The sequence below is a fragment of the Bos grunniens genome, chromosome 11 (genome assembly GCF_055505025.1).
Source record: "Bos grunniens cultivar Pamir isolate PY7600 chromosome 11, Bosgru_T2T1.0, whole genome shotgun sequence".
Lineage (NCBI taxonomy): Eukaryota > Metazoa > Chordata > Mammalia > Artiodactyla > Bovidae > Bos > Bos grunniens.
Window position 1 is genome coordinate 62,913,887 of NC_141175.1, and position 23,755 is coordinate 62,937,641.

A 23,755-nucleotide genomic window follows, 5' to 3' on the forward strand; every position below is an offset into this window, starting at 1 on the left:
GTCTTATACCAGTTATCTTCTAGAGCTTACTGTGTTAGCCACTAGCTGCATGTAGTTACTTAAATTACTTAAAATTTGAAAAGACACCTGTACCCCAATGTTCATAGCAGCACCATTTACAATAGCCAAGACATAGAAACCTAAATGTCCATTGACAGATGAATGGATAAATAAGATTTGGCGTGCGGTTGTGTGTGTGTGTGTGTGTGTGTGTGTGTGTGTGTGTGTGTGTGATGGAATATTACTCAGGCATAAAAAATGTGATCTTGTTATTTGTGACAACATGGATGGACCTAGAAGATTTTAGACTAAGTAAGTGAAATAATCAAAGACAAAAACCACATTGTTTCACTTACATGTGGAATCTAAAAAACAGAAACAGACTCACGGGTACAGACTGTAATATACAGCATAGAGAATATAGTCAATAATATTGCAATAATTTTATAAGGTAACAGATGGTTACTAGACTTATTGTGGTGATCAATCCTCAATGTATATAAATGTCAAATCACTGTACAGAACACCTGGAATTAATACAATATTGTAGGTCAACTATACTTCAATTAAAGAAATAAACAAAATCTGGTCATTTTCAGTTTATAACCTTGGGTTTACATAAATAAATTGTATTGTTTTCAAAAGAATTACATTTTTAAATGTTTAGACTATTACACTGAAATATTTAAATGAAAATAATAAACTGTCACACACATTTTTAAAAAATTAAAAATAAATTTACAAGTTGAATATGTAGAGGCAGAAAGCAAAACTGCGGCTACTGGGGACTGGAGGTCGGGTGGGGGGTATAGGAATATTCATCAAAGGGCATAAAGCTACAGTTATGTAGGACAAGTAATCTAGAGATCTGGCGTCCAGCATGATGACTATAGTTAATAAGACTGTACTGGGAACTCCCTGGTGGTCCAGTGGTTAAGACTCCATGTTTTGCTGCTGTCAGTCTGGGTTCGATCCCTGGTTGGGGAATTAACATCCAGCATCCCTCACTGCACAGCCACAAAAAAGTACTGAAAACTGGAAATTGCTAAGAGAGTACATTTCAGATACTCTCATCATACATATAAATACGTGAAGACGTTAATTAGCTGCAGTAGTAATCACTCTGCTATGTATACATATATCAAATCATCATGTATACTTTATAAATAAAGTAAGTGAAAGTCGCTCAGTCATCTCTGACTGTTTGCGACCCCATGGACTATAGCCCAACATGCTCCTCTGTCTAAGGAATTCTCCAGGCAAGAATACTGGAGTGGGTTGCCATTTCCTACTCCAGGGGATCTTCCCGACCCAGTTGTCGAACTCAGGTGTCCTGCACTGCAGGCAGATTCTTTACCATCTGGGCCACCAGGGAAGCCCTGTACACCATAAAGATACGCAATCAAATATATACAATTATTGTTAGTAAAACTTTTAAATGAAAATGAAACAGGTTCGATGCACAATACTGGATGCTTGGGCTGGTGCACTGGGATGACCCAGAGGGATGGTATGGGGAGGGAGGAGGGAGGAGGGTTCAGGATGGGGAACACATGTATACCTGTGGCAGATTCATTTTGATATAGGGCAAAACCAATACAATATTGTAAAGTTAAATAAAATAAAATTTAAAAAATAAAGAAAATGAAACAGATCCTGTTATGTAACATTGCATTACTTTCTCCATAACTCATACCTCTGTTAAATTAACGGTTTCCATGCTTATCATCTGTCTCTACCACTAGTCCAGTGAGGAGACCTTTTTTGTCTTAGTTACAGTTGCACTTCCCCCAGCAGAGAACTAGGTGCACAGAAGATGCTCTGTTACTGTGTGGACTGAATAAGCCAGTACAAAGCATCAGCCTGCACCCCCAACACACACACGCACAGGCACACGCACACTTTCACTGTTCCTGTTCTAGCCCAACCCAAGTCTGGAACAACTAACTAGGACTACAGGATGACCTCCTTGGTCTCTGAGCCAGTGGGAAGCACCATGCTGACCTCCTTGCCCCCTCTACTGGCCAATCTAGCACATGGCTGTTTTGACCTGCTATCCTCGCCCAGAGGAACCACCCTGCCCAGGGACCCTGGTGTCTGCAATCCTCCCTTGTGCTTGAATTACCTGTGCCCAGTTTCTTTGCCAGTTATCTGGAAATAGGCAGAGAGGGACCAACTGTACCTAACAGACCCTGGCCTGGATCACCTGACTCCTCTGTGTCCAAGGCTTCCTATGTATGTGCTAAGTTGCTTCAGTCATGTCTGACTCCTTGCGACCCCATGGACTGTTCTGTCCGTGGGATTCTCTAAGTGAGAATATTGGAGTGGGTTGCCATGCCCTCCTCCCTGGGATCTTCCTGACCCAGGGATTGAACCCACATCTCCTTTGTCTCCTGCATTGGCAGGCGGATCCTTCACCACTAGTGCCACCCAGGAAGTCTCAGGCTTCAGATGATGCTTAAAAAAACAAACAAACAAACAAACACCATATTCTCAAGTAGCAGGAGAAGGTCCTGAGGCCACTGCTTTTCTGACACATTAGAGATGAATCCACCTAAACACACACCAGTCCCCTTATTCTGAACCCCACCCAAATCCAATCCTATAATAATAGATCATCTGAAATGAGGAGACCTAAAACTCAACCTGCAATGGGTAAAGAAATGAGACTATAGCTGTGGTTTCTTAAAGTTCTTTCAGCTGGACAAATGTCTCTTGTGTCTGGTTTATTTCATGTGAATGGAAACAAGAAGTCTTTAAGGCCTGTGAACAACGCACTCTGAGATATGTGTAGAATTCGATGGGTTAAAGATAATTATCTAAGGGATAGTCCTATACTCCTGAGATTCTAATATGATTTTTCAGTCTTCACAGAGGGCCATGAGTAAAATTCCGAAACCAAGCAAACGTTGCTTGCTTCGAAAAAGTAATAGCATCTGAATCAGGGGAGGAGAGAGAAGATGGGAGAAGTGAGGGGACCAGAGAGTGGACAGGAAAGGGGACAGGAGAAGGACAGGAATGGGGACAGGAGATGGGACAGGAGACGGATAGGAATGGGGACACAGGTGAGGGGACAGGAAAGGAGACAGCAGAAGAGAGAGGAGACAGGATACAGGACAGCTGAGAAGACAGGAGATGAGAGAGAAGAGGGACAGGAATCAGAACAAAAATGGGGACAGGTCAGGGGACAGGAGATAGGATAGGTGAGGGAACAGGGCATGAGAACAGGTGATGGGACAGACAACGGACAGGAAAGTGGACAGAAGATCGGGCAGGAGAAGGGACAGGACATGGAAGAGAAGGATAGGAATGGGAAAAGGTGAAGGAAATGTGACTACGGCGGCCGCCACCGGCCGAGCTGCGCTGGGCCTGACCCTCCTAGGGCAGCCCCACGCCCCCACACCCTCGTAGAGCACAGGGCCCCGCCCCGAGGACCGCCCAGCCCGCCCCGCCTCCTCGGGGGCGGGCCCAGCGGGGCGGGGCGGGGCGGGGCTCGCGGGAAGCCACCTCCTGAGGCGGAAGCGGAAACGCGAGCGCCGCGGGGCCGTGGCCTTGGAGACGCGGGGGCGGGGCCGGCGGAGAAGCGCGACCTTTAACCCGAAGCGGCGGTCCGTGGGAGGCGCGGGGTGGAAGTGCGGGCTGCGGGCGGCCATGGAGGTAACGCGAGGGGTTGGGGGCCGAGGGACCACCTCCCCACCTGCCAGGGTCTGCAGGTCCGCCCGTGACCGGCCGGCTTTCGTTGTGTTTTGCAGGAGCCTGTTCACGAGGGGGTGGCTTCGCCGGCCGCTCGCGGGACCGGGAAGTCCAAGGTGAAGAGACGTCTGAGAGGCGGGTCCCACCGGGAGGGGACCGCCTGGGGGACAGCTTTTCTCGGGGTCCGGGTCTGAGCGGTCAGGGGCTTCCTCTGAGTTCGCTGGGGTGAAGCCTGGCTTTCCTTGCTGCCCCGGGTCAGCGTGCCTCTGGGATTCCGCAGTTTCCAAACGTTCAACGAAACAGTCTGGTTTCTGAAGTCCGAACGGCGACCGGACCAAGCCTGACGGGCGGGTGGGCGGCGTCGGGGGCTCGTTCCTGCCGACCCCTCCTCTGAGGTTCACACAGGTCATCCCCGTGGCATGGGTGGGGGTCGGTCCAGAGATGGTGACTTGCTCCTGAGGTTTCCTGCTACGGCTGAGTTTCAGACAGTCGTCCAAACTCTCTGTTCCCGGAAGCTTCACGGTGACCCGGAGTTAAATACTTCTCTGATCACAGCTTTACCCATTAGAATACTGAGCCCACAGGCGCTGAGTAACTTTCCTTCATTTTTTCAGTTAAATCCTAAATGCGCCCTTGATTCATCTTGTTGTAATTAGGGCTTAACGTGTTTTCCTGTGGCCAGAGGCGTCTTTCAGCCTTGAATAGGACGAAAGTGTCACACAACTAGAACTTTAAGTAGAGTTAGTCCCAGTTCCTTGATTTTGCAGTTAAAGAAATTAAATCAAAGAAACTGTCTTAACCTGTAACAAGGATATTCTGTAGCTAGAGGGTGTGTGCGGTTTTTTTACATTTCATTGTAGTTTAATAATTACTGAGTTAAACTTGAATTTGCTGATCTTAAAAAACAAAGGTCTATGTAGTCAAAGTTATGGTTTTTCCAGTAGTCATGTATGGATGTGAGAGTTGGACTGTAAAGAAAGCTGAGTGCCGAAGAATTGATGCTTTTGAACTGTTATTTTGGAGAAGCCTTTTGAGAGTCCCTTGGACAGGAGATCCAGCCAGTCCATCCTAAAGGAAATCAGTCCTGAATATTCATTGGTAGGACTGATGCTGAAGCTGAAACTCCAATACTTTGACCACCTGATGCGAAGAACTGACTCATTAGAAAAGACCCTGATGCTGGGAAAGATTGAAGGCAGGAGAAGGGGACAACAGAGGATGAGGTGGTTGGATGGCATCACTGACTAAATGGACATGAGTCTGAGTAAACTCTGGGAGTTGGTGATGGACAGGGAGGCCTGGTGTGCTGCAGTCCATGGGGTCACAAAGAGTCAGACATGACTGATGGACTGAACTGAAGTGAATATTTAAAAATGTGGTATTTGGTTAATATAAATATTCAGTAGGATTTTTAAAAAATATTTAGGCAGACTTTATGTTTCTTTTTTGTGGTATTTTTGAAACATGAATTATACTAAGTTGGTAATATCTCTGCATCTTCCAGCTGGAAGCCTTGCCCAAGGAAGATCTTATCAAGTTTGCCAAGAAGCAGATGATGCTAATACAGAAAACAAAATTGAGATGTACAGGTATCGGGTTGAAAATACTCATCTTGACCACAATCTTGTTTAATCATGGTTGCAAATACTAGTTTCTTAATAGTACACTGGCTTGTTTTATCAGTGAATCCAATAATAATTAGAGTAGTGGAATCTTACTTAATATTCTAACCACTTATTTTGATATTTTTTTATTATCTCATAAGCCTAAACTGCAGTTATCTTTGGATTAATAAAAAAGGTCAGGGAGAAGGATTTTAAGAAATAGTGTGTTAAAGTTAAGCACTTTTTTTTAACTTCCCGTGGATTGTATATTCTTCTGAGTAAGGCATTTTTTCCTAAAGTTGGCAGTTGATATGTTAGAGACGTGAGGTTCTGAGCCCAAACAAGTTTAAAAAAAGGCCTTAAATAAAGCAATAAAAGACTTCTTTTCCTGGATTTCTGAAGCATGTTTACTGAAGTTGCTTGATTCCCTATTCAGTTTCTGTTTCTTTATATTCCACAAGGATTAGGTGTTAGTTTCCTTTTGTAATATGTGTGGGTGAGCTCTTTTCAGTGACTTAACTGCCCAGTCTGAAAGCCAAAGTTTTCAAAGGTTGGATCCACTTATGATAAAGAGAGTAATTTATTTGGAAGTATGTAGGCACCAGATCTGGAAATGAGTTGATGAAATAGATTAACGTGTACGTTTAATATGAGATTAGTTGTTGCTCTAAGGTTATACAGAAAGAAGTTATTTACAGCTGACATAATGTCTGAGATTTGTTTCAGAAATGTCAAGATGCATAAGAGAAGAGGGAAAAGAAGTAAAGACAGGTTGGGATAAAATAATATCGCTCATTTAGTCAGTATTAAACCAAGATGATGGAGCATAGAGGTTAATCATACTATTCTCTCTAGTTTTTTTAATTTGTAGTTTTCCATGATAAAAAGGGAAATGAAATGCTAGGTGAACTTAATGCTTTCTCAAAAATATGTGCGGTTTCTTAAAAAGTATTAACAATTTATAGTGTTTTTTTTTTTAAAGAATGTACTTCTCACTTTAGCCGTAATTCCTTCTTCATTTCTAAACTAGTATTTTTTATTTTTTTATAATTGTTTAGAGTTGGAGAAAGAAGTTGAAGAATTGAAGTCAAAGCTGGTTGCTGGAGGAGCTGACATCATTAAGGTAAGGACACAGTGTGAGTGTTACTTTGATTTTTGTTTTTCCTAGATGAGATGCCTGATGATAATTCAGATTTCCTGAGGGCTGTCAGCTGCTCCCACCCAAGGTTACATGCTCCATCTCTCTGGTTGAGTGTGTGGAGAGAGGTGGATGAGCGCTTCTGCCCTTTCTGTTCTGTCCTCTCCATCCCACTCACTCTCTCCTTAATGCTTGCTGCCTTGGTCTCAGTCCTGCTCTTCCCTTGCCCATTAGGAACCCAGCCCCGAGCAGGACTTTGAGGAGTCTCTCCATTGCCAGGGCTCTTTGTGAAGCACTTCATGTCATCCTTGTGAAGCACACCTACCTAGATGAACCTGTAACTGGACTCGCTCTCTCCTCTTAGTTTTACATACTCTTGTCAGATCACAGAATACTGTTTTTATCTTGTTACTCCCTGTTTAGAAACCTGAGTTGCTTATTCTTACTCACAGGCCCTTATTTTAAAAATAATTCTTAAAATGTGTCTGTTCATTTTTTACTGTGCGGGGTCTTTGTTGCTGTTCAGGCTTTCTCTAGTTGTGAACCGGATCTACTTTGTTGTGATGTACGCAGTTCTCATTGCAGTGGCTTCTCTTGTTGCAGAGCACGGGTTCTGTAGTGTGTGGACTTAAGTAGTTGCCGCACATGGACTCATGGATCATTGGTTGTGGCCTAGGGGCTTAGTTGCTCCAAGGCATGTGGGATCTTTCTGGATCAGGGATCAAACTTGAGGCCTCTGCATTGGCAGCAGGTTTCTTTACCACTGAATCACTAGGGACGCCCTCACGTTCCCTTAACTCTAATTAAATGCTTTTCCTTCCCCCACTTGGCCTGGCCGTCTTTAAAGTGTCTTTGCTTCTGAAAGCTCTACAGTAATTTTTTTTCTTGTTTTTCCATGTTTGTAATTTGAGTCTTGCTGTCTGTCTAGTCTTTGATTGTATATTGTCTTATTCTCCCAGCTTGGGGGTGGTGGACAGTCAAGGGGCTCCCAGAAAGTTATTTCAAGGAGTCTTTAAATCCCTGTGTATACCTCGTACTGCCATTTTGTTCTTTATTTAGTCAAAACAGTATATGAATTCTGAATGGTGTGCACAAATAACATTTGGATTTGTAATGTACAGATTGGTTTAAGCATTTCTGAATCATAATGATTTTATTTGATCATTACGTATTTTCCTGATTATTAATAGCCAAGGTTGGCCACTAAATTCATTCCAGTTTTTCATAACACCTTACAGAAAAGCCTGAACAAACTTTGTGGCCAACCTAGTAAGTAATTGGGTCTTTGCTGGTGGCTCAGATGGTAAAGAATCCTCTTACAATACAGGAGACCTGGATTTGATCCCTGGGTTGGGAAGATCCCTGGAGGAGGGCATGGCAACCCACTCCAGTATTCTTGCCTGGAGAATCCCTATGGACAGAAGTACCTGGCGGGCTACAGTCTGTGGGGTTGCAAAGAGTCGGACAAGACTGAGTGACTAAGCACGGTAATTAATTGAAGAACCTGACTCTAGAGCCAGACTGCCTGATTCAGATCTTGAGACCCTGCTCTGCCACATGCAGGCTGTGTGACCACGGCTATGTTTCCTAACGTCTCTGTGACTCTTCCACTGGAGACTAGAGAGAATAACAAATAATAAGACTTGCTTTCCTAGAGTCAGTACACACAGTGCTTAGAGCTGGATCTGGCCCATAAGTACTCAGTGATTTTGTTATTACCGTATATTATTTGTAGGAGATATTGTATGCATATATGTATGCATATGTACATACATGCTCACCCACACACTAAAAAGCAGGTTTTTGTATCTGAAAAGAACATTGCAGATGCCATTGTGTCAGTGAACTCTTAGCCCTTAAAATATTTTCCATACACTTACATTTCAAAATATTTAAATATTAAATATGTGTCCCTTGTTTCCTCCTTGTTGATGTATTCTCCTGTCAAAACTACTCTTAAAAATGAGGGTAAAAATTTCTCTTAAGTTAGCTAAGTTTACCTTTCAGGTTATTAATTTAATATCCTGACCACTCAAATCTCAGAAAGTAAAAGTTTGCTAAAATTAAATCAAGATTGCCTGGTGAAATATCAGTAACCTCCGATATGCAGATGACATCACCCTTATGGCAGAAAGCGAAGAGGAACTGAAAAGCCTCTTGATGAAAGTGAAAGAGGACAGTGAAAAAGTTGGCTTCAAGCTCAACATTCAGAAAACTAAGATCATGGCATCCCGTCCCATCACTTCATGGCAAATAGATGGGGAAACAGTGATAGACTTTATTCTCTTGGGCTCCAAAATCACTACAGATGGTGACTGCAGCCATGAAATTAAAACACATTTGCTCCTTGGAAGAAAAGCTATAATCAACCTAGACAGCATATTAAAAAGCAAAGACATCACTTTGCTAACAAAGGTCTATTTAGTCAAAGCTATGGTTTTTCCAGTAGTCATGTAAGGGTGTGAGAGTTGGGCCATAAAGAAAACTGAGTGCCGAAGAATTGATGTTTTTGAACTGTGGTGTTGGAGAAAACTCTTGAGAGTCCCTTGGACTGCAAGGAGATCCAACCAGTCCATCCTAAAGGAAATTAGTCCTGAATATTCATTGGAAGGACTGGTGCTGAAGTTCCAGTACTCTGGCCATCTGATTCAAAGAACTGACTCCTTAGACCCTGATGCTAGGAACTACTGAAGGCAGGAGGAGGAGGGGACAGCAGCAGATGAGGTAATTGGATGGCATCACCGACTCAATGGACATGAGTTTGAGTAAGCTCTGGGAGCTGGTGATGGACAGGGAAGCCTGGCATGCAGCAGTCCCTGAGGTCACAAAGAGTCAGACACGACTGAGCAACTGAACTGAAAATTAAATGAGAATGAAATCTTTTGATTTCCAGTCCTAATGAGAAGATTATACTGGAGAGTGATTGGAGGAGCTTGAGCATCAGTTAATCAGCTGCTTTGAATTTTCTGTTTTAGAAAAACCACAAATTGCAGTATAATACATCATCTACACATCTGAGAAAGGGAATAGACTTTCTTGCTACGTTTTATTCCTTCATTGGGAGAAAGTACACTGGAAAAACATGACTTTGAATGCAAAGTTTTCTGTTCTTCATAAAAATGTATGGCTTTCTGGGGGCTTCCCAGGTGGTGCTAGTGATAAAGAACCCACCTGCCAATGCCAGAGACACAGGATACCTGGGTTCAGTCCCTGGGTTGGGAAGATCCCCTGGAGAAGCAAATGGCAACTCACTCCAGTACTATTGCCTGGAGAATTCCATGGACAGAGGAGCCTGACAGGCTACAGTCCATGGGGTCACAAAGAGACGTACACACTGAGTAATTAACACTTTAACATTTTTACAAGTTTCAATTATTAAATTTGTGATAGTCATCTTCTAGTGCATTGAAATATATCTGAAGTTATATTGCGAACCTAACATATTTGACTTAAAAAATCCATATTTTCCATGTCAAACTGAGAGGTGTGTGGTATTACAATGAGCTTATATCCTGCTTCCAAATGCACAAGGAAGGGAAAGATTACGAGTTAGGATGTGAAGTTTCTTGTACATATCCCTCTTGTTTTCTTGTTGTTGGAATTTGTATTTCCTGGGAGATGACTGTCCATTTTGTGCCTCTGATCTCTAAGTATATTTATAGCTGTTTTCAGATAATGCCCTCTGTATATCTCCTAAAATTATTGTTTTCAGGCTTCCCCTGATAATTTATCAAAAAGTTTACATTGCAATACTATGTAGTGTGAAAAAAATTAGTTTTAAAACTAAAATTGTTTTAACAAAAGTAATGTATGCACATAATTTAGAAATAGTGCTAACAACTAATAACTGTAATACTTAATAGTTGATGGAAATTATGTTTCTAAATAATATGTTTATCCTGCTATTCTTTGATTTATTCCTTGGTGAGACATTTAGCTATTAACTTCCTGTTATAACTGATGAAAACTTAGCTATCTTTCACAATGACGCCTACTTTCCAAATGGTTAAACAGAGCAAATAATCGTTTATATACTTTTTCCTGGACACCTGCCTCCTCAAGCCTTCTGTCCTGTGCTCATTTGGTCTGGTTGTCTCTAGGTCTGCTGTGGTTTTGCTGGAGCCAACCTTGTGCCATGACCCAGTGAATATCTGTCCTGCTTTCTGCTTCAGCCCCTCACTTCCACCCCACTTGCTGGGTGGAATGCAATTTACTTTTCTGGTTAACCTTCTCGTTCTGTAGACCATGTTCTTCTCCAAGTTCCTGAGAACAGACGCATAGGAGGAAGATTGTTATCATCTTGTATTGAAAAGTGGCTGTATTCTACTCTCATGTTTATAAATAGTGTTTAGTGTTTATAACTTGATATAGAACTCTTAATTTTGTCTATATCTGCTTTGTGTTTTTTTTTGGATCTGCTTTGTTTTTATATTTTTGTTTTTATTTCACATTCAGAAGTTCAGAGGCAGTTCTAGGGTGATAGTTGATTACTGTTGTTTAGGATTTTATCTAGGTTTTAAGGTTTAGGATTGACTAAATTCACAGTGAAATGGGTCCATGATTATCTTGTATTGTAAAGTCATTGGATATTGTTATCAAGTTATGCCAGTTGTGAGAATAACTTGAGAATTCTTCTTGTTTTTTATTTTCTCTGAAGAATCTCATATGTAATTGGGATAATCTGTTGTTTAAAAACTTGATAGAACTCACCTGCAAAGCTCTCTTTTCCTCCTGTGTCTTTGGTAGACCATTTTCAACCTCTAGTTTAATTTTTAAGTAGTTACAGTGTTGATTTGTGTGTGTGTGTGTGTGTGTGTGTGAAAGTTACATTTTTCTAGGAATTTTTATCTGTACCGTTTTACTTTTCGGTATTATTGGCAGGTTAATAATTGATCATAATATTCTTCTTAACTATTTAATCTGTAGTTTATATATGGATAGATTCCCTTTCTGTTCACTATGTTTGTGACTTCCGTCTTCTCTTCATCAGTCTCATAAGAGGTCTGCTTTGTTAGCTTTATTTTCAAGAAACTGACTCTTGGCTTGTTTGGCTTCCACTTCATTGAGTTCCTCTCCCATTTCATCTCTGCAGTGTGTAAACCTTTTCTGGGGGTGGGAGGGACACTGGGGTTTGCTTGCCCATTGTTCTAAGCACTCCTGATCAGGACTGTCAGTCCCAACTAGAACCTACTTCCTGTACCTGCCTCAGCAGTATCTGCTGGCTCCATTCCTGAGCGTTTGGTTTTCTAGTGAGTGTTTGCCAGCTTCTTGCATGTTTCTCCGTGTGAGCCCTCAGGTTCTAGCTTGCTGCTTCTTTCTAATTCACTTCCTCCACCTCCTCCACTGTCAGTTTTTCAAAGTTGTATTGAAATTTCTCATATCTGCATGTCTTTTCTCCTTTTCTCTTGGTTCTTGTGTATAGCCTTTTAAATATGCTTACATGGTTTGGAGAGGTGAGGAGATAATTATGGGTAAAGTCAATCCACTGTTTTTAACCTCAAACAAATTGTCCTGTTCCAAAACAGGCCTTGACTGAACGTCTGGATGCTGTTCTTTTGGAAAAAGCAGAGACTGAGCAACACTGTGTTTCTCTGAAGAAGGAAAGTATTAAAATGAAGCAAGAGGTTGAGGTAAGGCAGGATTTTATTTATTTATTTATTTTTTATTAACTTATATAATATAGTTGTAAATTTTAGAACCAAGATCTTAAAAAGCATCTCATTGGACTTCCTGATGGCTCAGTGGTAAAGAATCTGCCTGCCATTGCAGGAGACCCAGGTTCAATCCCTGACCCGGGAAGATCCCACATGCCACAGAGCAACTAAGCCAGTGCACCACAACTACTGAGAGCACGTGCCACAACTACCAAAGCCTACATGCCCTAGAGACTAAGCTGTGCAGTAGGAGAAGGCACTGCAATGAGAAGCCCCTGCTCACCACAATTAGAGGAAAGCCTGAGTAGCAATGAAGACCCAGCACAGCCAAAAATACATAAATATAAATAAGACTAAAAAAATACTAAGGGAAAAAAAAGCATCTCATCTCATTTAAACTACAGTATTTGCAGATAAGGAAACAGACTGATATTTTAAAAGAAGGATAATTGAAATCACTGAGCTACACAGAGAGATACAGTTAACACTTACCTGGTCATTTTAATGTTTATAATCTTTTTAGTTGTATCATTTTTTAATAAAATGGGAAAAATACTGATTTTATGAGAAACTACCAATTTAAATGTTGATTGTCTAACATACTGTACATACTGTTGCTTGTTCACTTCTCGGATACTTGCCTACCATTGGGTCTGTGCTACTTTTCTCCCCAAAACTTTATCACTCTATTCAGGAGATGTTCGTTAAAGCCTGTAACTTAATAGAACTTATGTAATTTATTACCATTTAAAACAAAATTAAACTCAGAGATTTCCTTGCTTTGAGTAAGACTTTAATACTACTGCTGGATATCATCATTATTAAGGTGCTCAGAGCTTCTAAGCAGAATTTTTGGAATGTAAGGATTATATTTCTCTGTGTACACTGCTACTTGTTTCCTCTTTATGAGACTGTGTCTCTTATTTTTCCTGAGGGCAGAGGTTTTGTCTTAAATAATTTTTGTGTGCTTAACGTTTATAGGATTCTGTAACTAAGTTGGAAGATGTGCAAAAAGAGTTGGAACAATCACAAAGAAGCTATGGAAAAGAAATAGAAAATTTGAGAAATGAATTAACAACAGTACATTCCAAATACAGTAACGATAAAGCTGATTGGCAAAAGGAAGTGGAAGAAGCAGCAAAAAAACAATTAGAGCTTTCAGAACAGCTCAGATTTCAGAGTGATTCTGAAGATAGTGTTAAAAAGCTGCAAGAAGAGATTCAGAAAATTAAGCTAGCCTTTGAGGATCAAATTTTATGTCTGCAAAAGCAGTTAGAAACCGCCACAAATGAAAAGGAGCAAGAAATTACTCACCTCCAAGGAGTGATTGAGGCTAATTGTCAGCAGTACCAAAAAGATATTAATAGTTTGCAAGAAGAACTTGTACGGTTGAAATCTACACACCAAGAAGAGGTGAAAGAATTGATGTGCCAAATTGAAACATCTGCCAAAGAACACGAAGCAGAAGTGAATTATTTGATCCAGCTAAAAGATAACTTAGTCAGAAAGTGTGAGGCAGGTGAGATGAACGTTCAGAAGTATAAATGTGAATTAGAAAATGAAGGGAAAGCCTCAGGTGCAGGCCAAGAAAATCAGGTGTGCTCTTTGCTCTTACAGGAAGATTCTCTTGTAGAACAAGCAGTGAATGAAAAAGTTAGACACTTAGAAGACGCCCTAAAAGAACTAGAGTCTCAACATAGCATCTTAAAAGATGAGTTAACTTACATGAATAATCTAAAATTAAAACTTGAAATTGACGCCCAACATATAAAGGACGAGTTTTTTCATGAACGGGAAGATTTAGAGTTTAAAATTAATGAATTATTACTAGCTAAAGAAGAACAGGGGTATATAATTGAGAAATTAAAATCTGAGCTAGAAGATGCAAATAAACAGTTTTGCTGCACCATAGAACAACATAACAAGGAAGTACAGAGTCTGAAGAAACAGCATCAAAAAGAAATAACAGAACTAAATGAGACATTTTTGTCAGATTCAGAAAAAGAAAAGTTAACATTGATGTTTGAAATACAGGGTCTTAAGGAACAGTGTGAAAAACTACAACAAGAAAAGCAAGAAGCAATGTTAAATTATGAGGGTTTACGAGAGATTATGGAAATTTTACAGACAGAGCTGGGGGAATCTGCTGAAAAAATAAGTCAAGAGTTTGAATCAATGAAGCAACAACAAGCATTTAATATTAATGAACTTCAGCAGAAGCTCCAAACTGCATTTAATGAAAAAGATGCTCTTCTTGAAACTGTGAATTATCTCCAGAAAGAAAATGATAACTTACTGTCCCAGCAGGAATGTGTACCAGAACTTGAAAATACCATAAAGAATCTTCAAGAGAAGAATGAACTGTATCTAGTTAGTCTCAGTCAGAGAGATACCATGTTACAAGAATTTGAAGCAAAGATAAGTTCTCTTACTGAGGAAAAATATGATTTCATAAGTAAGATGAAAAGTTCTCATGAAGAGATGGATAATCTTCACAAAAAATGTGAAAGGGAAGAAAGGTTGACTGTAGAACTCAGGGAAAAAGTGGATCAGACTGCCCAGTACAACAGTGAACTAGAGCAGAAGGTGAATGAACTAACAGCAGGACTAGAAGAAACTTTAAAAGAAAAGGATGAAAAGAACCAAAAACTGGAAAAGCTTACAGCTCAGTTGAAAATTCTCTCCAAAGATCAGGAAGCCACGTCATTGGAAGTGAGGTCTCTTCGTGAAGAAAATAGCAGACTGAGTTCAGAGAAGAACCTGCTGAGCAGGGATCTGGAAGCCCTCCTGTCTCAAAAAGAAGGAGATGTTACATTTCAGGAGCAGATCAATAAATTAGAAGAGGAACTTCGGTTAGCTGTCAGAGAAAGGGATAATTTGAATAAACTGTTGGAAAACGAGCAAGTTCAGAAGTTGTTTGTCAAAGCTCAGTTGTGTGGTTTTCTTGAACAGATGGAGTCAAAGGTTTCACAAGAAAGGGAAGAACAGGATGTTGTAAACATCCTACAAGCCATGGGTAAATCCTTAGATAAAATAAATGAAGAAAAACACAACTTGGCTTTTCAGTATGATAAAAGAATAGTAGAGTTAGAAGAAGAGATTAAGCTCCTTCAAGAAGAGCACATGGTTCAGTGTGAGGAACTTAGGTCTCTACTAACAGATTATGAGCAAAAGAAAGTTGTCCTAAGGAAAGAGTTAGAAGAAGCCCTCTTAGAAAAGGAGGCCCTGCAGTCTGACCTTCTGGAGATGAAGAATGCCAGTGAACAAACAAGGTTTGAAAATCAGAATCTCCTAATTCAAGTTGAAGAAATGTCTCAAAAATTGTGTAGAGAAAATGAAAACCATCACAAAAAAGAAAAAGATTTTATAAAAGAACTTGAAAACCTAAGGCCATTATTGGAACAAAAAGAATCTGAATTGCAAGATGTGAAAGCGGAGTTAATATCATTAAAGGTAATATTAATGTGAATTTTATTTAAATTCTTAAGACAATACCACTATTTTTACACTTTGAAGTCAGATTTTTAGCATTTAAGCTCAAATGCAAATCTTTGAAAAGTACATTAAACATATTCACACTTAATCATACTGATTACTGTTGGTTTTAGATCATTTTGGAATCTTGATTTTACATAAGATTAAGTGGCGGGGGGTTAAATGTTGGTCAAAAGTAGTCACCAGCAAAACTACAACTAAATATGAAAAAATTTATATTACCTTAAAGCACACTGTTAAGCAAAAAAATAGGCTAAAGCAATATTTCATTTTAGCCAAAACTTCAGATTTTCCTCCCAAGATTGTGGCAGGATAAACTATGGTCATCATTTAATCTCTTCCTTATTACATCATGTATTTTATATCCCTTGGGTGGGTCATTTTGGGTTTGGCTGCTATTGTTTTTAATAGTAAATGCTATGTGCATGATGAGATCAGAATTACTGGGTCTTTAAATGGAAGAGAAAGTCTGTTCAGGTGATTGGTCTCTGTATGAATTCTCTTTAATAATATTTTTTTTTCATGCTTAGCATAACGGCCAGTTCATCATGGGGAATGCAGTGATTGTCTTTATTTTTCCTATAAAATCTAGGATTCCTTCAAGAAATCAACTTCTGTAGAAAGTGATCAACCTTCAGTAAAAGAGTTTGAAGAAAAAATAGGTAACTATGGTTTTCCATGTGTTGTTACAGTTAACTGAACAGATTCTTAGGGTTAGAACAGAATGGGAAGTTCTCTCGCCAGTTTATGAGGTGTTAAAAGCATAGTATCCTTCTTCTGATGGCCTCTGCCTTCTGCTCGCCTTCCCTTTCAAAACTCTCACTTTCTGTTGTTTCATCCAGAGGACTGTTGTGATTCCTTTTATAAAAAGTGCCATGATTGTTTTGGGGTTTTTCATTCATTTAGCAAACTTGGCTTGAAAGCCCAGCTACCTAGGCACTGGTGATAGGAAGGTGGCTAAGATGCAGTCTTTGTCTTCAAGAACACACTGCAAGAGAGGGCTGTTCCTCCCAGAGTTTGGGGTGTGGACGAGGTCTTCTGGTGGCAGTGCAGGAAGATGTGAGTAACTGCTTGTTGAGTTGGGAGAAACATCACAGGACAGGCTGTCCTTGTCTTAAAGAGTGAGTAATGTGACCCAAGAAGGAGGATACTGTAGCAGGAGGAGACGGCAGGTGCTGGTATGTTCACACTCCTGACGTCCGGGGGGCCCTCCTGGGAGGTTCTAGAGTGGGAGAGGCCACTCCCAACAGTGCTGGCGTGATGTGTGGAGAAGTCCGGCTTCATCACTCCTGCTTATCCGTCAGAGTAACCAAGATGGGGTTGTGTGAAGTACCTGTAATTCCTCATTTTAATGCTCAATTGTTGCGGAGGTAGTGGGAACAATCTAGAGTGACCCACAGTCTTCTGTGATGGACGGTTGGAATGGTTGGGGTGACTGGGAGAGGGCTGACCAGGTAAGACACTGTTCTCTGCATTGTTAGCATTAGAAGCCCTGAGGTGGAGATCACCAAGGAAGTGAGTGTAGAAGAAAGACGAGGACCAGAAACAGTTCTCTATCGAGTAAGAGTCAGAAAGATAGAAGTGGCAAAAGAGTGAAAAGAAATAGCTGGAGGGTTAGAAATACCCAGAGCATAAGATGTCTTGGAAGCTAAGACCAGTGAAGTGCATTTGGAGGAAATGTTGAGGAGGTAAGAAAGGCTACTTTAGTATTCAGGCCCAGCCTGAGCTAAGCAGCATCAAGGTCATTGGTAACTTGATAACAGTTGCCATGGTATGCAAGACAATGACTGGAACGGATTCAAGGAGAAAATGGGGAAGAGAAATGTGAGAACAGACATAGACCATGCTCAGAAGGAAGAGATGGGACAGAGTCCAGAGGGGTGGTGTGGATTTGTGTGTGTGTGTGTGAGAGAGAGAGAGAGAATGAGGTCTCAACTGTCTTCTCATGTCTTCCCTCCCCTCTCCTCCTTGGCTGCTTCCACTCTTTGTTCCTGACCTTAAGCTGTTGGTGACATTTCTCTTGTTGCATGTCTGTCGACTGTTGGGATGAATCCATTAGAGAGAGTGGGTTTTGCTGCACAAGAGAGGGGGAAATTGTGCACTGATGGCCCGAGTAGGTGAGGGTGTGGGATGAGACACAGAAGTGGAAGAGTTGGCCTGTGTTACACGCATAGACGGTGCCCCGTCACAGCTGAGGAAGGCAGTGGTGAACAAAGGCACAACTCAGTGAATCAGCAAGTGCAGAAGTTCAGATCATTACCCAAGTCCATCAGAGATACAAGAAGTAAGATTTGGAGCGTGGAGTTTACGTCGGGGAGACGGCCAGAGAGGTTAAGGGAGAGTCACACTGGACATACTGAAGTCCAGCTGGAAAAATCAGACCCACCCACTAGAGGCACCTGTGGATCATGAACGGTGAAGAGCGTCTGACATCTCTGCTTCATCCTGATTGGCTGTCACCACCAGGAGCCCAGCATACCTGCATTTCCAGGAGGTTCTCTGCCATGCAGGGGTCCAGATGGCCTTTCCATGTATGGACACTGAGGAGATGGGCTATTCTGGAAGACCGAAGAAAATGAGAATTCTGTTCATTGTTTGCCTTGCTTAGAAAATGCATAATTAAGCTCTTACTTAAAAATAGATACTTTGCTATTTATTTTAATTTCAAATTATATATTTTGTGTACTAGATTAAAATTCCATTTCTAGGACTAAATGAGTAATTCTAGTATTTTCCCCTAGTTTTCATTTGAGTTTATGTATAATTCTTTCATTTTATGTTTTTAGGATACTTGGAAAAAGAAGCCAAAGAGAAAGAGGAGAAAATAAATAAGTTAAAACTAGTTGCTGTGAAAGCAAAGAAAGAACTAGATTCTAGCAGGAAAGAAGTAAGTTGACTTAAAAAATGCAAGATTTGTGAACCTTACCTTTTAGAAAACAAGTTTTTCTGTGCTTTAATAAGCTATCATATATTTAAAATAGGCCCAGACGCTCCAGGAAGAACTTGAATCCGTTCGCTCAGAAAGGGATCAGTTGTCTACTTCCATGAGAGATCTCATTCAAGGAGCTGAAAACTATAAGGTAAAAATAGTTACATTAATAACAAGTTACATTTGTAACTTGTAAGTAAGAAATGTACTTGAAATATAAAACTTTTTTTAGTTTATTTATTTTAATTGGAGGCTAATTACTTTACAGTATTGTAGTGGTTTTTGCCATACATTAACATGACTCAGCCATGGGTGTACACATGTTCCCCATCCTGAACCCCCTCCCACATCCCCTGTCATCCCATCCCTCAGGGTTGTCCCAGTGCACCAGCCCTGAACACTCTGTCTCATGCATCGAACCTGGACTGGTGATCTGTTTCACATATGATAATACATATGTTTCAATGCTATTCTCTCAAATCATTCCACCCTTGCCTTCTCCCACAGAGTCGAAAAGCCTGTTCTTAATATCTGTGTGTCTCTTTTGCTGTCTTGCATACAGGGTCATCGTTACCATATTTCTAAGTTCCATATATATGCGTTAGTATACTGTATTGGTATTTTTCTTTCTGACTTAACTTTACTCTGTATAATAGGCTCCAGTTTCATCCACCTCATTAGAACTGACTCAAATACATTCTTTTTAATGTCTGAGTAACATTCCATTGTGTATATGTACCACAGCTTTCTTATCCATTCATCTGCTGATGGACATCTAGGTTGCTTCCATGTCCTGGCTGTTGTAAACAGTGCTGTGATGAACATTGGGGTACACATGTCTCTGAATTCTGGTTTCCTCAGTGTGTATGCCAAGCAGTGGGATTGCTGGATCATATGGCAGTTCTGTTTCCAGTTTTTTAAGGAATCTCCACACTATTCTCCATAGTGGCTGTACTAGTTTGCATTCCCACCAACAGTGTAAGAGGGTTCCCTTTTCTCCACACCCTCTCCAGCATTTGTTGTTTGTAGACGTTTGGATAGCAGCCATTCTGACTGGCATGAGATGGTACCTCATCTTGGTTTTGATTTGCATTTCTCTGATAATGAAAACTCTTGTCCATAACATAGTCACCTTGTATGTTTTAGTAAAGGTGTGCACTATTTGTGTGTGTGTGTAATGTGTCATCCTAGTGTCAAGCTTTTAAGTGGCTAGGCTTTAAATATGCCTTTAAGGTATTGTCTTTTAAAACTACTATTTCTGTTTGGTATTTCTTAATAAAATCAGTAATAAACAAAGATGGCTACTATTACAGTCCTCTGGCCAAGGAAATGTGAAAGTTAGACATGTGTGTTCTTGCCTGGAGAATCCCAGGGACAGAGGAGCCTGGTGGCCTGCCGTCTATGGGGTTGCACAGAGTCGGACATGACTGAAGTGACTTAGCAGCAGAAGCAGCAGACATGTCTAACACAAAAGTGAAAACACTATTTGGAGGTATTACTGCTCATCAGCCTAAATAACATGAGGCACTATTATAGGAAAATGTAAAAATAAAACATAAGAACATGCCATTTTGTTTCTTCATGCATTCAAATATTTCTACAGCCAGGCTGAGCCTGAGTACTAGGGAGACGGTGGTCAACCAGGTAGGTGGAGTTTCTGCCAGCTTGGCCTTTAGTCCCAGTGGCAGTAAAAGCAGACAGACAAGGAAATAGTGTGTAGGAAAGTTAAGGTGGGTAGGGTGACTCCTGTGTAACAAGCAGCACTGTAGGCCAGGCAGTCTTCTCAGTGCTTGACATGTCCTTTCACATGTGATGTGCGTGTGTAATAAGCATGTTATTAACGTTGCTGGTTTACCAGCAAGGAGTCAGGTCACAGAGCAGGAAGCCAGTGGAGCAGGGGTTAGGTTCAAGCATTTGGTTCCAGATCTCTTCTTCCAGCAAATAAATAAGCTGTGCTGCCCCAGTGAGACCTGAAAACAGAGAAACCAGGAAAGGAGGAATCAGAAAACTGCTTCAGGAAAATCTAGTTCCACTCTCCAAAATGAATTCTGAGGTTTCGTCAAAAATGAAAGTGATTTTTAAAAATTAGAATAAAATACTTAAAATACTTGATCATGTGATCTCTAGATACAAAATACTTTTCTAAACTTAAGTTACAAGGGGAAAGAGACTGAACTAGATAAAACTAACAAATGAAAATATGACAAGGGATTAGTATCCTTAACATAAAGATATCTCATTCATTTAAAAAAATGCTTGTTTGAAATTTATATATGGGTTTATCTGTCTTTTATGAATCATTAGGAGCTTGCTTCTTTACATTTTGAGAACCATATAATCTAACTTATTTTCCTGTAAAGGTAGACCAAGCATACCAATTTACTTCTTTAAAATATGTATTTCAAAGGACCAGGGGGGGAAAAATGTAGAACATCCAAGAACTGTGGGGCAGCTACAAATGTATAGCATGTGTGCAATATGAATGCCATAGGAGAAGAGAGAGAACGGAACACGGAAATACTTGGCACAGGGAAGACTGATTACCCGGTTTAATGTCAGGTGCCAAGGTACAGATCCGGGAAGGAAGTTCAGAGAACACCACACGTGGCACAACCAGAAGAGGTGCACCGTGGCATGTCATTTTCAGATTACAGAAAATCAAAGATGAAAGTCCTGAAAGAAGCCACAGAAAAAACACCTTATGTATAGAGGATTACATCAAACTTACAAGGAGCCATACAGAAGAATGTAAAATGCATTGCTTAAGGTGTTGAGAGAAAAAAACCCACCAACCTAGAATGCTTTGCACTAGAAGTGAAGGAGCAATAGAGTTTCTTAGAAATGGAGGGCATTTGTTGCCAGTAGACATGCCTGTCAATAAATGTTAAAAGAAATTCTTTAGGACTTGCCTGGTGGTGTGGTAGATAAGAATCTGCCTGCCAGTGGAGGGAACACAAGTTCAATCCCTGGTCCAAGAAGATTCCACTTGTTAAGAAGCAACTAAGGTCGTGCTCCACAACTCCGGAGTCCGTTGCTCATAGAGCCCATGCTTTGCAACAAGAAGAGCCTGTGCACGACAAGGAAGAGTAGCCCCCATGCCACAACTAGAGAAAAACCCCTGCAAAGCAGAGAAGACCCAGTGCAGCTCCCCCCCAAAAAAAAATTTAATAAGAGTTCTTTAGAAAGAAGAAAGATAATACAGGTCAGACCTCAAAGGGGCAACACAGTATTGGGGAAGAACAGAATGGGAGGATTAGCCCTGCCCTACTGCTAGACTTAGTGTGGAGCTGCAACAGTCAGGATTTGCGAGTGGTGGTGGTGAAAGAATGAACAGACAGCAGTGGAGCAAAAAGCCTAGAATCAGACCACAGGTAGAGTCAGCTCCTCTCTGTTGTCAGAAACAGTCATGTTGTTGGGCACAATTCCAAAGGCACAGTCCATGCAGGACAGCACAGGTGTGATTCCTTGAGGCCACTTTCAGGGAAAGCCAGAGACATGTGTTAGTTATTTTGTACAGGGCTGCATTTTTGTGAAGAACAGTCAGTAGTTGACCAGGAACAAGGGGAAAACAGGATTTATCAGAAAGGGGAGAGGAAACACAGGCTACAGGGAAGAGTTGAGTCTCGCTGCACATTGGAGGACGTCCTTGTTGGCTGGTGTGGATCACAGAGGTCGGTCCTGGGGTTCTCTCCTGAGCAGGGCCGACTAGGAACATCAAAGGAAAAAGCCACGTGGTTTTAGGGTCTTTGGAAAATCGTGAACGTTCTGCTGCAGAGTATGAGACTGTGTGTGGGGTCCTCTCATATTCCTTGAGCGCCTCTGCTTCATCTGGGCCAGGCCCAAGATGGAGGACATCTTGCCTGTCTTCAGCAAGACTCTGTAGGTGGAGGTAACAGGTGACAAGGGTAAACTTTTTCTCCTGCCCGCTTAAATGTTCATGTTTCAGAAGTATTTTTGATGACTAGACAGATAACTTGGAGATACTGCATTGTATATGTTTTAAATCCTCTTCGAGCCTTTAAGAGACTACCTCATACTAAAAGTCATCTAGATTATGCTAATTTTATTGTATGATGCCATGGGGTAGTCTGTCAAATGTTGAATCTAGGTAAATATTTCAGGCTTCCAGAATGAACTCTTAAGGCTTGTGTTAAGACGGCCCAGTCATACAGTCTGAGGAGTTGAGTGTACGATAATATCCTGAAGTTAAGTCCTTTTGTCTTTTGTTGAAGAATCTTTTATCAGAATATGATAAGCAGTCAGAACAGTTGGATGCAGAGAAAGAACGTGCCAATAACTTTGAGCATCAAGTAGAAGACCTTACAAGACAATTAAGGAATTTGACTTTTCAGGTAACTTTAAATTGAGTAAATTCATGGTGACTCAGATGGTAAAGAATCTACCTGCAATGCAGGAGACCCAGGTTCAATCCCTGGTTTGGGAGGATCCCCCTAAGAAGGGAATGGCATACTGCAATATTCTTGCCTGGAGAATCCCGTGGACAGAGGAGCCTGGCAGGCTACAGTCCATATGGTCACAAAGAGTCAGACATGACTGATTGACTGACACTTTCATATGTAAAAATTGTAATAAGTGTATTTCAATTCGAATATTTTTTTGCACAAAAGTTAAAATTAATACATAGAAACTTAATTTTATTTTCTTTTTCCCAATGTTGAGAGAAGAATATGACCAGAAAACTGGCAACCATCCTGTCTTACTTACAGCTGTAAACTCAGCTCCCCTGAGGTTTTTTGTTTTTTTCATTTTTTGCCTTTTCATCTGTTAGTGCTCCTGGTCTCTTGAAATGTTTTCCAAATTAACATCAACAGTGACTGTGTTTTAAACTTACTCTTGATTTTTGCATTTTTATTTCGTGGACTCGATTCTGAAAACTTCACTTTTTTATACTGTGCCAGTATTCTCATTATGTTCCATTTTATTCTTCCTCTCCTGTGTGTATTTTCTGTGTGTTTACAGTAGTGAATCATTTGTCATTGTAGTGTGAAAAATTAACCTCAGATAATGAAGACTTCCTGGCCCGTATCGAGACACTGCAGTCTAACGCCTGCTTATTGGAAGCGCAGATTCTAGAAGTCCACAAAGCCAAGGCTATGGCAGACAAAGAGCTGGAAGCTGAAAAACTTCAGAAAGAACAGAAAATAAAGGTCAAAACAGTTCTGTGGGGTGAATTCATTTCACACAGTGGTGTTTTTATTGCAGTACAGTGAAGGAAAGACTT

At 40.7% G+C, this 23,755-nt stretch overlaps 1 protein-coding gene across 1 annotated transcript in view; it reads left to right on the plus strand.

Annotated features, from left to right (window-relative positions):
• Positions 1-3,577: 3,577 nt before the first annotated feature.
• Positions 3,578-23,755, plus strand: part of GCC2 (GRIP and coiled-coil domain containing 2) — a 34,866-nt gene continuing 14,688 nt past the window's right edge. Inside the window, exons 1-11 of the mRNA XM_086326690.1 lie at positions 3,578-3,657; positions 3,753-3,809; positions 5,198-5,282; positions 6,356-6,420; positions 11,961-12,065; positions 13,071-15,542; positions 16,177-16,246; positions 18,371-18,471; positions 18,566-18,664; positions 22,746-22,865; positions 23,517-23,681. Coding sequence (XP_086182816.1) covers positions 3,652-3,657; positions 3,753-3,809; positions 5,198-5,282; positions 6,356-6,420; positions 11,961-12,065; positions 13,071-15,542; positions 16,177-16,246; positions 18,371-18,471; positions 18,566-18,664; positions 22,746-22,865; positions 23,517-23,681 — 3,345 coding nt within the window. The 5' untranslated portion in view covers positions 3,578-3,651. The remainder of the gene's footprint in view (positions 3,658-3,752; positions 3,810-5,197; positions 5,283-6,355; positions 6,421-11,960; positions 12,066-13,070; positions 15,543-16,176; positions 16,247-18,370; positions 18,472-18,565; positions 18,665-22,745; positions 22,866-23,516; positions 23,682-23,755) is intronic.